Raw genomic sequence first — 13,755 nt, forward strand, 5'->3', positions numbered from 1 at the left:
TGGTATTAAGACATTTTTCTTCAGTGCCATGCTGTGCGGCCCTCCAAACATAAGGAGTTTGTCCTTTGTTATCTTTATAAATTATTGGTCTTTCTTTAAGCTATGCCACTGTGCTGGTGGAGGACCCATGTAGCTTAAAAATGAACAAACTAGCTTTATTTTCTCTTATTTCCCTGATGTTGGTACTAAAATAACATGGGAAGTTTTGTACGTGCGGGAAGCTAAAGGTGATCTGCTTTGCAGTGAGCAGGCTGGATGTGTATATACATCCAAGTTTTCTTGTTCTAGACCGAAGCTTAGTGATACCTTTCTGCAGAGAAACATCCCTCTGAAATACATGGAACTGCACTGGATCCTGTAGTAAACATCCTCAGGGAGGATGTACCTGTTTTGTCCTTCAAGAGGTAAATCGCAGATTCTTCCACTATTAAAAATCGAGTAGCTGGAATCAATTCTAAAAGGCTTTATTTAAAAATAAGCAAAAATAACAGTGTGTCAGAATAAGGGATGTGTAGCTGCGAATCATGCGCGGGCATGTTCTCGTTGCTGCGATTGAGCAAGTAAACTTGAGAATTACGCTGGTTTAGGAGGAGGCATCAGCGGGCTGGGTAGAAGCTGTGCTGCTGTCAGTTTCTTAATGTGGCTTTTCCTCTTCCAGGCTCAAGACAAAATCAAATTCCTCTGCATTGAAAAGGTAAGGAAGAAAAAGCCGTAAGTGGAACTTCCAAGTTCTCCAAGTGAGGGCTGCCTCTCAGAGGGAATGGCACCAAGAGTCCAGAGAAGAAGGTTCTTACCTTTTGTCAGTGGTTGGATGGAAAGACGTTGTCTTGTGAAGAGCATCATGTTCTTTAGGGGGCCTCCATCTGCTTTATGTGCCAGGTGGTGAGCCTTGATTTCAGAAAGGGGGATGAAACGTTTTGTCATCCGCACAAACTGGACATCCACCTGGGAAGTGATGGGCAGCAAAGGAGCATGGTTGGAGAATGATATAGGCTCCAGATGTCACATAAGATCTTTGCAGGGGGATAAAGATTTTAAACTGAAGCAAATGACTGATGTGTACCATCTCAGAATGGTATGGAAGCTTTTTCTTGCACAAGGCTAAAAGAACTTTCAGATACTTCTGGCAGGTGATTTGTTTACGTGAATTCTAGCACTGTGCACCAGCAACGTACATGCACGTTGTCACAGACAATACGAAATTAAGATGCGGGATGCAGCCAGCCTGTGAACAGTCACTTCCCTATAATTTAGCGTGCCTCAGAACTACAGCTTTGTTTGCTGTAGACTGAGAATGCTACTTAAAGATGTTTGTTCTCTTTCCTAACCCAGAATTCTGCCATGCATGGAGGTCAGTTCTGCATCCAGGTAAGATTTGATAATTTAGGGAGATACGTTTTGGTAGCCTTCTGGAAGAGATAGGGGAAAAGGCAGAGAAAACAATCAGGATTGGATTTTCTCTTGAGAGAGAAAAAGGTCGCTAGGCCAGGACAGAAGCTTAAGAAGATATGCAGTATGATGCAAATACTGTTTGCAAACAGAGCTTGCAACAGCTGTATTTAGTTTACTACATTACCATGGACCACTTGGGGTTCTCTTTTCTGCTGGAGGAATCATAATGAGGATCCTTCTGATCAAACTGTGTGTGATCAGGGTATGCCTCCTTTACGATCTGAAGCAGAAGGGGAGAAGAATGCGAGACAAGTTCCCATTAGTTAAAAACTGTTGTCAGCAAAGGGTATGAAATCCCCTTGAGCAAGCTGTGACTAGACATGAGGAATAATCCTGGTGCAAGAATCAGCCTTGCTTTCTCTGAACTCCATTCTAATGGTGAGATACATTTCCTTTCTTTACATTTCTTGGGTCAAAGCACTACAGAACAGTATGGCTGTGAAGGAAGCATCATCACCTCTTCGGAGAGCAATGTGGAAGGAGCACATGCAACAGAGGAAAACTGGGTAGATGATGATAGTCTTTGTGAAGAGTTGTCCTCTTAAAGAAAAAGCTTTTCTGTGCCCGAGGTTTTATACTACTGCCTTGCAGGCTCAGCTGACTGGAATTTAGTGAATCAGATTTTAATCAGGGTGTGGAACAACACTTGGCTGGAAGCAGTCTGAAATGTCAGCAGGGTAACAGCAGTTTGGTTCCATTTCTCTGGGGAAAGACGCCTGAGTCAGCCCTGCCATGACAGGTACCATTGAGCCTAAGTGCCCTAGGCTCATTCGTGGCTCTGATTAGACAACTTTTACACTCCTTTGGTGCTGAGACAGAAGTAGGGCTAATGAGCTGTTTGATAACCCACTGATTAATACTTTCCCCCTCTCCCCTTGAAACAGAACAGAAAGAGACACTCACCTTGACAATGGCAACAATGCCAGGCTCTTTACAGTTACTGTGGTAGAAGAAGGCCTGCTGCCCGAGCTTCATGGCTCTCAGGAAATTCCTTGCCTGTCGGATGAAAACAAGAGACTTAGAGTTCTTCGTGTCAAGCTCTCAGGGTTTCATTAAAAGCAGTTAGGAACGAGAACTAATGACGAGAGAGGTATATGTACTTCAGAGCTACTCGGGTAAGGTTTCCTACAGTTGTCCAGATGTTTTATGCTGCAATGAAATGAAGCAAAAACAAGGCTAAAGAACAAGATCCTGTTGGTTAGAAAGTTATGTGGGAATTTAACAGCTCAGTCACCCTCGTTCAGAGAAGGAAGACAATTTAAGTTAGCTGTCAGCAAACAAGCAGCAGAGCAGATCATTTATAGGGGGAAGCACGTATGGTAGGGGGATCATATATAGTAGGGAAAGCACATGTGGATTTCTTTTGCACAGAGGCCTGGAACAAAAGGTCTACACTGGCAAGGCATAGTATTTGGGTAAGTACAGACAGACTTGCTAGAAGGTGTCAAGAAAAATAAAGGCTTGTCTAAGCTAAAATCCAAGCTAAAGAAAAACTGGATGATTTGACAGAATATTACCCAGCCTGAATCCACCTTTGACCTAGAGGCAATTAAGCAGGAGTTTTGAATCCTGACAAAATACAGCTGTAAAAGCAGGCAGAGTGCCTCAAAAGGAAATCCTTCAGGCAAAGGGAACAAGTTATCTGTGGGGAGAGCTGCTTTTTTCCTAGTGCTATTTCAGTGATTCCATCTTTGCCATGTGCTCCTTACCTGGTAGTTTCTTACTCCATCCCAAAAGGTTGTCTGATTGGGCTGAGCTTTCAAGTCATCAATGCTGAACTGCCAAGGGAATGAAAATACAAGTTAAGTTCAGGAGGAAGTCTGATCTCTATTGCCTCATTGTCACATTGTGCCTAAACATTTATTCCTAGTAGATCCTTCAATTATAGTACAAACTTGAGACAATTTTTTTTGGTTCCTACAGGGGCTAAAGAAAAGCCTTCACAAAGGAGGAACACTGCAGCAGTGTAAAGGTAGAGTCTGAATTAGATGCTGCCCCTGCTATCAACAACTAAGCATTCTCAGGAGCCGATTTCCTCTTATTACAGGTATTAAACCCCAAGGCTGTCACCCTGGAAAAGAACAACATTATGTCTTTATTTCCAGGAAGACAAATGTTTTTTGAGAAGACACAATAGTGTTAATATTGCAAACAATCTGAATTGTCTGATCCCGTAACTGAGCACTCAGGCTCTAATGCTCTGGATTGTACTGAAACTGCTTCTGTACTTTGCTGAGTAAGGATGGGTGTCCGTGCTTACTTTCACATCCACTCCCTTCTCGAGCCTGCTCTCTGGCTCTGATTTCAGAAGCCAGTGACAATACGTTATCTTGCTTTCCTCCCCACCGGAGTCGGATTCTTTTGTCTTCTTCCAGTTCTTCCATCCTGACTTGGAACTCCCAGCTGGAGGTTTTGTGGACTTCTCTTCTTCCTCCTTATCCGGAGTCTCCTCCTCAGTTTTGGCAATTTTAGCATCAGGCTCTTTTTTATCTTAAAAGAAACAATAAAAAGCCATTCAGATAAAACACATTTCGCTTCCAACACAGACTGGTGCTGAAACATTTTTAGCTGTCTAAGCCGGTTTCACACACTGGCATTTGACTGCAGCAGAAGTTTGGTGCACCCCAGATGCTATGGGTAAGGTAGTAGCATTATGCACCAGTGTTTCTGAGTAGTTCTAGTTTGCATCTGAAATAAGGATATATTTTTGTGTGTAGTGTGCACAAATGTAGTTTAATAGGCATAGTTAATTATAAAAAAAGCCAGATAGACCATGTTGCTCACATAAAGCTGTTTTGGTTTTTTTTTAATTAATTACTGAGAAATCAGCTGCAGGCAACAAAGTTGGTTTAGGTGAGTCTGGTGAATTAACAGGAAAATTCAGCAGCGAACTGAAGTATTTAAATTTCTGCAGTAGCTGAAAACCTTAGATTAAGCCTCCACTGTGCTACCTGTTCAGAGGGTGGCTGTATCCCGGGTTGTCCAGGACCCAGACAGGAAAAAAAAAAACAAAAAAACAGTTAAGTGATTAAAGGGTAAGAAGGTGGTTGTTTGCTGGGGTCAATTAAGCTGGTGAGTGGCATGGACGAGGCTAACTGTGTAATTTTTTCATCTCACACCTTAAACACCACATAATGTTGCCTCAAGTGCAAAGTTTTTCCTTTTTGGGTTTTTTTACAGATGGTACCACATCAGCTTCCTCCCACTGGGTATACTTTGACTGTGTAGGATCTGAAAACTCTTCATAAGTGAGCATGAGTTACATTTCTTAACCACCTTGTGCTGAGAATACATCACTGTCCCTGTTGTATAGGTAGCAGACTTGTCTCAGTCACACATGGATGCTCAGCCCATTTTTACAGAGGAAATGCTGTCTGTAAGACATGTGGCTTTGAAAGACAGACGGTTAAGATGACTGTCTGTAGTTTTACTATAGCTTGGAACCTCAAGTGAGAGATGCTAAATTAGTCAGGATGTCAGCACAGACCTGCTACTGCTCCTTTGTCTCTCTTTCTGCTTGGCCAAGGCATCTCTGGTCTCTTTCAATTATTGTCTCTTCACTGAGAAGCACCTGCTGAAGGAGAGAAGGAAGAGGAATTACTGCTTATTCAGGCAAGCTGAAAAAAGTGGAGATGTCCGAGACAGACAACAGTAAAAGCTGTACAGTAAGTGGAGAGTAAATAAATTTCCTTCCTTGAGCTCAGCCATTTCCTCTATCAGTGCAAATGCTGGCACTGGTTGTGGACCACACCCTTGGCGCACTGGAGGCAGGCAGGCCTTCCACAGCACTGCTCTGATGGACGTTAGCAGAAGGGCTGCTTTTCCCCACAGCTGTTGGAGAAAAGTCCCGAAGGTGCTTGGCCTAAGCATGGCCCCTCTCTGCTATGCAAGAGGAACTGTGTTTTTTGGAAAAGGGAGAACAGCTTGCTTCCCAGAGCTCAGTGCGGCCTTGCACCAGGGGTGCGTGGCTCAGCTTGTTGCACACAGAGATTATGCGTGCAAAGTCCCCTCAGGAAAGGGAGCAAGCTGGCTGGTCCAACCCCTGTCCCCTTCTGCCAGCAGCCTGTTAGAAGTTGTTTGGCTCTGAGAGGGCCTCCATCTGCCAGAGCGGGTGGCATCAACTTTTCCACCTTCTATGCCAAGCTTCTCCCCTCCCTACCTCCCACCCAGCCCAGGCTCCCCCTCACCGGCTCCGACCGCAGCAGCCCCCCTCGCCTCAGACTGGGGAGAAGGATGCTCTCTCCTCGGCGCAGGAGAAGGAAACACACCGTCCCCCGCCCCGACTGGAGTCGGAAGTGGGTGACCGTTATGCAAAAAAATAAGGCATGGCCTGTAGGCTTGCCTCCTTCCCCGCAGCCACCGCGCGAGCGGGAGGCGCCGAGGGCAGGACTACAGCTCCCAGCCTGCCTCGCCGACCGGCAGCCGGGGGTGCTGCCTCCCGCGGACGACGGCTCCCGGCCGGCCGGCCCCCGCCATGGCTTTGCGAGGAGCCCCCCGCGTCGCGGCCCGGCTGCTGCTGCAGCTGCTGCCGCCGCGGCGGTGCCCGGCGGCGGGGCGGCGGGGGATCGCCTCCTGCATTGACCGTAAGGCTCCGCGGCGCCCGGCTCCTGCCCGCGGGCCGAGCCGGGGCCCAGCCGGCCGCAGGGATCCCGGTCCCCGCGATCGCTGCCTGAGGGAGGGAGGCGGTCTCGGGTGGAGGTTGAAAGCAGGTCGGTGTCCTGGGGCCTCCTGTCCCCGCCGGGAGGGAGATGTCCCTGCTCCTGCAGGGAGACGTGGGCTCCGGCCGGCCCGAGGCCCAGCAGAGCGGGACAGTGGCCACCTGCGACAAAAAAAGCTTTCCCCTTCCCGGTACCTTTGCTAGATCTTCACGGTTTTTCAAGCTTGACTGTGAATCAAAGAATATCTTAAAAGGACTGGGTAAAACACTGCGAGAGGTTCATTGGTGAGGCTGGTTGGGCTGTCTGTACCCATTTGTAAGTCTCGGTTATCCCCTGATTGAAGGCATCTTCTGATCGCTGAAGGTAGTCTCTAGTTACGGAATAACAGCTGTCTGAGCCAGACTCCTCCTACAGGATTCCCAAACACCTCCCAGATGATTTGCTTCCATGTTTAAATGTAACCATGTTTAGGATTGAAACAGCAGCATCCCTATGAATTTTAGGAGAGAAACTAACATAATGCTGTTGGATCTATGTGCAAATGAAGCAGGAGTTTTCAAATGCAGGGCATAACGAAAATTTTAGATGTTGTTTTCAAACGCAGGGCGTAAGTTTCCAAAGGGCATCTTTATTCATTGCTTGCTTCCTAGTGTCACTTCTTTGAAGTCCCAGGACTGTGTCCTTGTATTTCTGCAGCACAGACCTAGTGAGACAGAGTGACAGCTGCCGTGGACTGCGCTGTCCCTGTCCCAGTGTTGCAGCGTTGTTAGTGTTGCGTAGACAGACATAGCTCAGACCTTGGGTTTGGTTTGTCCTAAGAAAGCTCCTTCCCAAAGCCGGCTGCCCTCTGTCAGCACAGTTCATGCTGGTCCCGAGGAACAGAGAAATGGTCTCTGCAGCAGAGCCCCTGAAGTGTTTCTGTGAGTTAAGGGACACTTTGAAATTGTTTGGGGTATAGAAGAGGTGGTAGTGCTTGCTTTCCCAGAACAGTCGCGTATTCTGATCTCTTCCTGCTTTTTTAGCATCTGCCGGCCTGACTGAGGAGCAGAAGGAATTCCAAAAAGTTGCCCTTGATTTTGCTACCAAGGAGATGGCTCCTCACATGGCTGAGTGGGATGAAAAGGTATGGCAGCCTCTGGAGGGTTGTACTGCTCGCTTTTTCCTCCCTTAGGATGTTATGATCCTTGGGTCTCATCAGAAGGGTTCCTGCAATAGCTTCTCGGTGCTGTAATGTCATCTGTGGAGATTTTCTTTGAAGCTGCTGCTGTAGCTGGGGTGGGAAGCCATCAGAAATACCTTGAAGCTTTCCTAGCCAGGCTATTCAGTCATCTGAAAACTTGAATTTACTCCTGAAGATGGTACGTATCTGTCTAGGTAGCCACCTCTTCGTTAACTTAAACTCTGCAGGACTTTGGGACTGGACTTGGGAGCCAAGGTGTACCAAAAGAGATTGAATACTGAGATTGAATTGATCATGAATACTCACTTGCGATGCCTCTGCCTGTCCCAATAGGAAATATTCCCTGTGGAAACAATGCGGAAGGCAGCCCAGCTAGGATTCGGTGGGATCTACGTGAAACCAGACGTCGGTGGCTCTGGATTGTCACGACTTGATACCTCCATAATCTTTGAAGCTTTATCAACAGGATGTACCAGCACCACTGCTTATATGAGCATCCACAAGTGAGTGTGTCCGCCGAGTGGCGGATGGTGTCAGCCTGGCTGAAAAACAGTCATTCTGTGGGCTGTAAATCCAGCTGGAGACAGATCTCTTGGTGCCGCTTATTATTTAAAGTTGGGACCCCAAGTAGACATGTCCCTGTGAGGATCTCTGGATGGCAGTAAACAAATAGGCTACAAAATTGAGATGCCACCAAGAAGTAATTTTAGCTTTGTGGCATGCAAGATGGGATTGAGTTCTGGATTTTGTTCCCTGCTCTTCTACTTAGGCTTGTCTATAGATAGTAACCTGCCTGGAAAAAGCCTTTGTGCTTGGGTCGTACTGTAACATAGCCCAGAGGCGCCAGCTGATACCGGTGCCCTGTCCTGCATGTACAGACGTGTTCAGCGACGTGCTCGTTTTGCAAAAGATGGAGTGATGATGCCTCCTTCTTCCAGGTGCAGTTTTCCAAAGAGACAGTAGGGCTTAGCGCTGAGGAACGCCGAGGCTGTTAAGTAGGAACCTGCTGCTCCACAAGGCAGCAAGTCAGTGGTGAATGGAAGGTGATCTCCACCCTCCTGGCTTCTGTGGGACCTAATTTTGCTCCCTCTCAGTGTGCATGGGGGCAGGCGGAAGGAGGGCTGCCTCCAGGGCTGTGTTCACGTACTGTAATCCATCCTGCTCCTTCTTTCCTGCTCCAGCATGTGTGTTTGGATGATCGACACCTTTGGCAATGAGGAACAGAGGCGCAAGTTCTGCCCGTCGCTCTGTAGCATGGAAAAATTTGCTTCTTACTGCCTGACTGAGCCAGGTGAGCATCCTCAACCAAGAAATATTCTCCCTTCCCATACTCCTAACATAGTTTAACTGGACGTGAACATTGCACGGAGCTGGGGGTGAAAAGTTTCTTTTCATGTTCATTTGGGCAATCACCGGGAAGTTTGGAGGGGGCAGATGATGCTTGCTGGGATGCTCATGGTACAAACCCAAGTGTCGTTGGTTACGATCCCCAATTCCTGTGAGACTTTGCAGGGTCTGGATCTGCTGCTTCACCGGCTGCTTCCTTCCCTCTCCTACAGGAAGCGGAAGTGATGCGGCTTCCCTGCTGACCTCAGCTCAGAGGAAAGGGGACACCTACGTCCTGAATGGCTCCAAGGTATCTCTTTGCTCCTCCTAAAGCTGCTGGATGGCACTGCATGCACAAGGGGGCCCGGGTCTCACCGTCCTTACCATTTCCTACTGTCTCCTCATCTCTGTATATTCTCCCAAGGTAGGCTGTGCTCTGCAGAGCATTCACCAGAGCTACAGTTGGGTCCCTAAATACCTTCTGGCCGTGGGGTCTTTGCCCCTCCATCTTTGTACCCCAGTTGCTGCAGGCTCAGAGTTAGCATACAAAAGCCACCCCTATCTTCTTGTGCTCCTCTGCAGGCCTTCATCAGTGGGGGAGGTGACACCGATGTATACGTGGTCATGTGTCGCACCGGAGGCCCAGGCCCCAAGGGCATCTCCTGCCTGGTGCTGGAGAAGGGGACACCAGGGCTCAGCTTTGGCAAGAAAGAGAGGAAGGTAAGAGGCTTGTTTTTTGCTTGCTGTGTGCTTGAGGGAAGTGCAGGACAGAGATGAGCTCAGTGCAAAGCATTAGGGATCTCTTCTTGGATGGGACTGGAGTCCCAGCCTGGTGTATTTTTTCCAAGCCAAGTCCAGCTTCGGTTAAGTTTCCCCAATATGCGTCCCTCTGGTAAGTGAAGGATTTTAATCTCAGCAACATCTCGTTGGATCTGTGCCTCTTCCCAAATACATGCGTTCCAGTTTCCAAACTTGGTACGCTGAGGCCAAACCACATAGACCACAGGCACTCTGTGGCAGCTTGGCAATGAGACAGAGGGGTTGAGAGCAGGCTGGGCAGTTCTCTGCTGGGAGCTGGAGGTGTGCTGCTCCTCAGGCAGTCTGGAAAGTGCTCTGTTTTTTCCCAGGTAGGCTGGAATTCCCAGCCAACTCGGGCTGTGATCTTTGAGGACTGCGTTGTTCCTGTTGGCAACCGGCTAGGAGCTGAAGGGCAGGGCTTCAGCATTGCCATGAAGGGACTGAATGGAGGCAGGATAAATATTGGTAAGAAAGAGAGCTGAGAGCAAAGGGAGGAGGGCAGGATTGTCTTGTTGCCCATCTGCATTAGCTTCATATTCACTCTGTGTCCTTGGCTTCTCCCACCAGCTTCTTGTTCATTAGGAGCAGCTCATGCCTCTGTTCTTCTGGCTCAGGAACACCTCACTGTCCGCAAACAGTTTGGGGAACCCTTAGCAAACAATCAGGTAACCTCTCCATCAGATCTGCACTCCCAGACCTGTTTCTGATCCTGGCTGAACAAGCAGCCAGAGGTCCCATCACTCACTTCACAGCGTCTTCCCTAGAGAAGTCAGGAACGTGCTGTTCCTGAGTAAGAAAGCGTGTCAGGCCTGAGAGCTGCCTGAAGGTAGTGGGGATGTGGTTCAGAACCCAAGCACCTTCAAAAAAGCTGACCTATTTTTTCCTCTTCTGCTGTCTGCTGGCAGTACCTACAGTTCAGGCTGGCGGAGATGGCGACGCGCCTGGTGGCAGCACGACTCATGGTTCGAAATGCTGCGCGGGCACTGCAGGAGGGACGGGAGGATGCGGCTGTGCTGTGCTCCATGGCCAAGCTCTTTGCTACTGATGAGTGCTTTGCGGTACGTTACTCAAACCTCAGTTGGCATCGTAACTGGGAGCTTGGAGACCCCTCTTGGTTCCCAGGATGTCAGAAAGAAGTTTGACACTGTAGGGACACAGACCCAAGCATGTTCATTGAACCAGAAACCTCATTTCAGCACCAGGATGTTTTATGGGACAGAATTCTGCACCCTGTGGAGGCTGCAGCATTAGCCTCTCCACAGTTCAGGCCTCCTGGCCTCTAGTGCTTTCTACACTACTTTCTAGGGGACCAAGCAGGGATACAGGACAGGGAGTAGAGCATTTTTATTTTCAAAGGATAATACGCGTATCGCAGGCTGATCGGTCCTAGGTAGCAAGTGGTCTTTCCTAGACCACTGAAAAATAAAATATCACAAAATGTCCCTGAAAAAAGAAAGCAAGAAGGGAGAAAAAGAAAGGAAAAGGAAATCTGCACCTTGACACTTCCTAGATCAGTGTCATTTAGAAGCTACCATATTTTCTCAGCACTCCGCATTTTTGCTATTTATTATGTTTTATGTCCCAAGTTGACAGATAATGACACACGGAGTCATGATTCAGTAGAAACCAGAGCCCCGAACAGATTCCTCGCCTGATTGACCACTAGGTGGTGATCCGGCGTTTTGCTTTTTGCATCAGTAGCACCGTAGAAATGCAGCAAAAATTGCCTTAGCTAAATCAAGCGTTTCCTGGGTATTTCTAGGCTATTGTGTTCATATAAATGCACCATTAATGTGAAACAGCACATAGGTAATATGACAGCACTGGGAGCACCTTGCCATCACACCACACTTTGTTAGGAAACAAGATTAGGTGATCAGAAATAAAAAATGAGCCCAGGTTCCTGGGTTCTTACCGAGCTTCTGTCACTGACTTGTCCTCAACACCACACAAGTGACTTCACCAGTGATGCTGTCTTCTTAGATCTGTAACCAGGCTCTACAGATGCACGGGGGCTATGGCTACCTGAAGGACTATGCCGTGCAGCAGTTTATGCGAGACATCAGAGTCCACCAGATCCTGGAAGGTAAAAGACACTGTTAGTACCGGTGACTTCACAGTGAAGCCAGGAGAGAACAGGCCCTCCAGAGGCTCCCACCTTCCCACATGACTCTGATTCTTGGGTTAGAGAATCCCATTTTGCTCTAAGCATGAGGTGTCCCTGATGTCATGTGTGTGAATCCCCTGGCCAAGAGCCCTTGGAGCAGTTTTTTAAGAGTCTTACAGCAGGGGAGGAAATCTAGTTGTCATGTTAGCGGTGCCATTTTCATCCCATTACTCCTACAGACACGTGCGGACACTCCCCAACGATTCCTTTCCCGTGATTCTGGTCTATCTTCACTCTGACATTGTCTCTCTTAACAGTGTCTGGCCTTTTCTAATCTCAGTTTGGCCTCCTAACCATTTTGTTTTCCCTCCTTTTAAATCCCTTTACCTACCACCGCACCAGGGTACCTGATAAGGGACACACTCTTTCCAATACCAAGTAGGTCCACAGTCTTTCTATGTGTTGTATATGTGTTAAATAGTAAAGCAGAGAATTCAGATGTTGGTATATATCAAGTTGTGCTTGATGCCTGGTGCCTGCGTCTTCTCAATGCCCAAATAAAAAGAAGCACCAGAATCTACTGCTCTGAAGCCTTTCCTGAGCAATGTGCTGGCACTTGGCAGTTGTATTTTGGCCCAACGCCTCCTAAATGCCACCTCAATTGGTGGGAAGAGCTTTTCTGTGCTGTAAACTGCAGCTCAGGGAAGATTTCTCTTTGCCTTCACTGGGGGCAGAACTGGACCATCTCCTAACTGTCTGTCTTTTGCACGCTCATCCTGCTGCAGGTACCAACGAGGTGATGCGGATGATTGTGGCCAGGAATCTGCTACAGGGCTGAAGTCAGGAGCTAACCTCCAGCCTTAAATTACATCATCTGTTACAGCTTGGTCTGTTTCGCTCCCCTGTTCACCAATTCTCTCCCCGGGAGTGGAGAGGGGGATACCCCAGTGGAAACAGTCTTTCTGTCTTATATTGACTGGGAGCACAGCTGGATGCCACCCCCATCCTGCCACAGCTGCACTCTGTGCCTGGCAGAGCTTCTGTTACTAGGCTAGTATTGTGCAGCCTGAAGATATAAAGCACGGTTGTGAATACGAGCCTCTTGTCTCCAAATCTTGATCGTAGGCTGCTTGCAACCCATCCTCCTTGGAAAGAGAAACACTAGACCTGTTGGTCATCTCTGCTGAGTCAAGACTGAAACGGGAATTTCCGGCAGAGGTGCAGCCTAACCCCTTAGGACTTTTCCTCTATCAGTGAAATCTTTAGTTCAACGGAACGAGTCGCTCTTCTTAAAAACCTGTCCTCCCGGGTGTCTATTGCACAAGTTAGCCACAAATACTGCAGCTCTAACCACTTGCAGAGTGCAATGGCTTTTTAACTGAGGAGCAGGATGCCTCTCCTTTATCTAGAAGCACTCATCTCTCTCTCTCTTCCCAGCACACCTTTCCTAATGTACAGAGTGCTTGTTGTTCTCCCTATTCCTGCCACATACTGGTGTTTTCTCAATCTCAAAGAACAGTACAGACGTACAAATCAAAAACCAAGGTCCTGCACAGGAACATTTACTTCTCTTGCCTCAAATCCTTGCCTCCTCCCTGCTGTGTACCATGTAGGGGGAGTAAAAGCAATGGTAAATTAAACTATTTTCCCCCTCAGATTTGGAATCAATAAAGCAATGATGGCAACTTTACTGAGAGCATCGTAAGTTGTGGTGATTTTCTTCTGTGGTATTTCAGGTATTTAACCAGGGATAACAAGCACTTTTTGAAGTAAGGCGTTGCAAAAAAGTTCAGATTCTGTGGGGTTTAGTTACAGTGTCTTTGTTAACCTCTGCGGATGAACCAGCTCCTCTTCTCTCTCAGGGAAGGGAGATGCAGAGCATTACCGGCAGACTGTGGTGGTTTTCGGTCTCGGACTTTGCTACACGGCAAGAGGCTATTGCTAGCAGGGCCTTAGGTCCCCTCCCTCGGTTTCCTGCACGCCTTGCAAAGGGAATTTCTCTCGCAGGGCGGCGAGGGCAGTTTGCAGCGCAAGCACCCGCGCCTCAGCCAGAAACAGCCGCCTGCCCGCGGCGGGGTCCCGGACGGGGCCGGTGAGACCCTCTCCCCGAGCAGGAGAGCCGCCCCTGTGGCGGTGTGGCCCGGCCCGCGGGGCTCGGAGCTGCCTCCCCGCTCCCCGGAGTGCCCGTGGCGGCGGGGCAGGGGCAGGGGCGGGGCGGGGCGCGGCCTGAGGGG

The 13,755-nt window shown here is 48.4% G+C and overlaps 2 protein-coding genes across 7 annotated transcripts; one reads left to right on the forward strand and one right to left on the reverse strand.

The window, feature by feature from the left end:
- Positions 1 to 448: 448 nt before the first annotated feature.
- THYN1 (thymocyte nuclear protein 1) lies at positions 449 to 11,469 on the reverse strand. 5 transcript variants are annotated; one of them, XM_054802898.1, is made up of 8 exons: positions 11,330 to 11,469; positions 4,940 to 5,026; positions 3,713 to 3,942; positions 3,162 to 3,230; positions 2,356 to 2,448; positions 1,577 to 1,672; positions 795 to 945; positions 449 to 681 (listed from the first exon to the last, which is right to left on the reverse strand). In XM_054802898.1, exons 2-8 carry the CDS (start codon positions 4,980 to 4,982, stop codon positions 635 to 637), a joined length of 729 nt encoding a protein of 242 aa, XP_054658873.1. In that variant the 5' UTR covers positions 4,983 to 5,026; positions 11,330 to 11,469; the 3' UTR covers positions 449 to 634. The 5 variants fall into 5 exon arrangements, with proteins under 5 accessions (XP_054658873.1, XP_054658874.1, XP_054658875.1 ...); XM_054802899.1 differs by having other exon boundaries at positions 4,940 to 5,023; positions 11,330 to 11,457; XM_054802900.1 differs by lacking the exon at positions 11,330 to 11,469 and adding an exon at positions 6,305 to 6,464.
- On the forward strand, positions 5,798 to 13,215 carry ACAD8 (acyl-CoA dehydrogenase family member 8). Of its 2 annotated transcripts, none has more exons than XM_054802892.1 (11): positions 5,798 to 6,161; positions 7,133 to 7,233; positions 7,624 to 7,793; positions 8,472 to 8,581; positions 8,850 to 8,926; positions 9,199 to 9,336; positions 9,744 to 9,879; positions 9,982 to 10,079; positions 10,320 to 10,472; positions 11,398 to 11,500; positions 12,307 to 13,215. In XM_054802892.1, exons 1-11 carry the CDS (start codon positions 5,927 to 5,929, stop codon positions 12,357 to 12,359), a joined length of 1,374 nt encoding a protein of 457 aa, XP_054658867.1. In that variant the 5' UTR covers positions 5,798 to 5,926; the 3' UTR covers positions 12,360 to 13,215. The 2 variants fall into 2 exon arrangements, with proteins under 2 accessions (XP_054658867.1, XP_054658868.1); XM_054802893.1 differs by having other exon boundaries at positions 5,798 to 6,035.
- The last annotated feature ends 540 nt before the right edge of the window (positions 13,216 to 13,755 follow it).

The sequence above is a fragment of the Grus americana genome, chromosome 24 (assembly GCF_028858705.1).
Source record: "Grus americana isolate bGruAme1 chromosome 24, bGruAme1.mat, whole genome shotgun sequence".
Lineage (NCBI taxonomy): Eukaryota > Metazoa > Chordata > Aves > Gruiformes > Gruidae > Grus > Grus americana.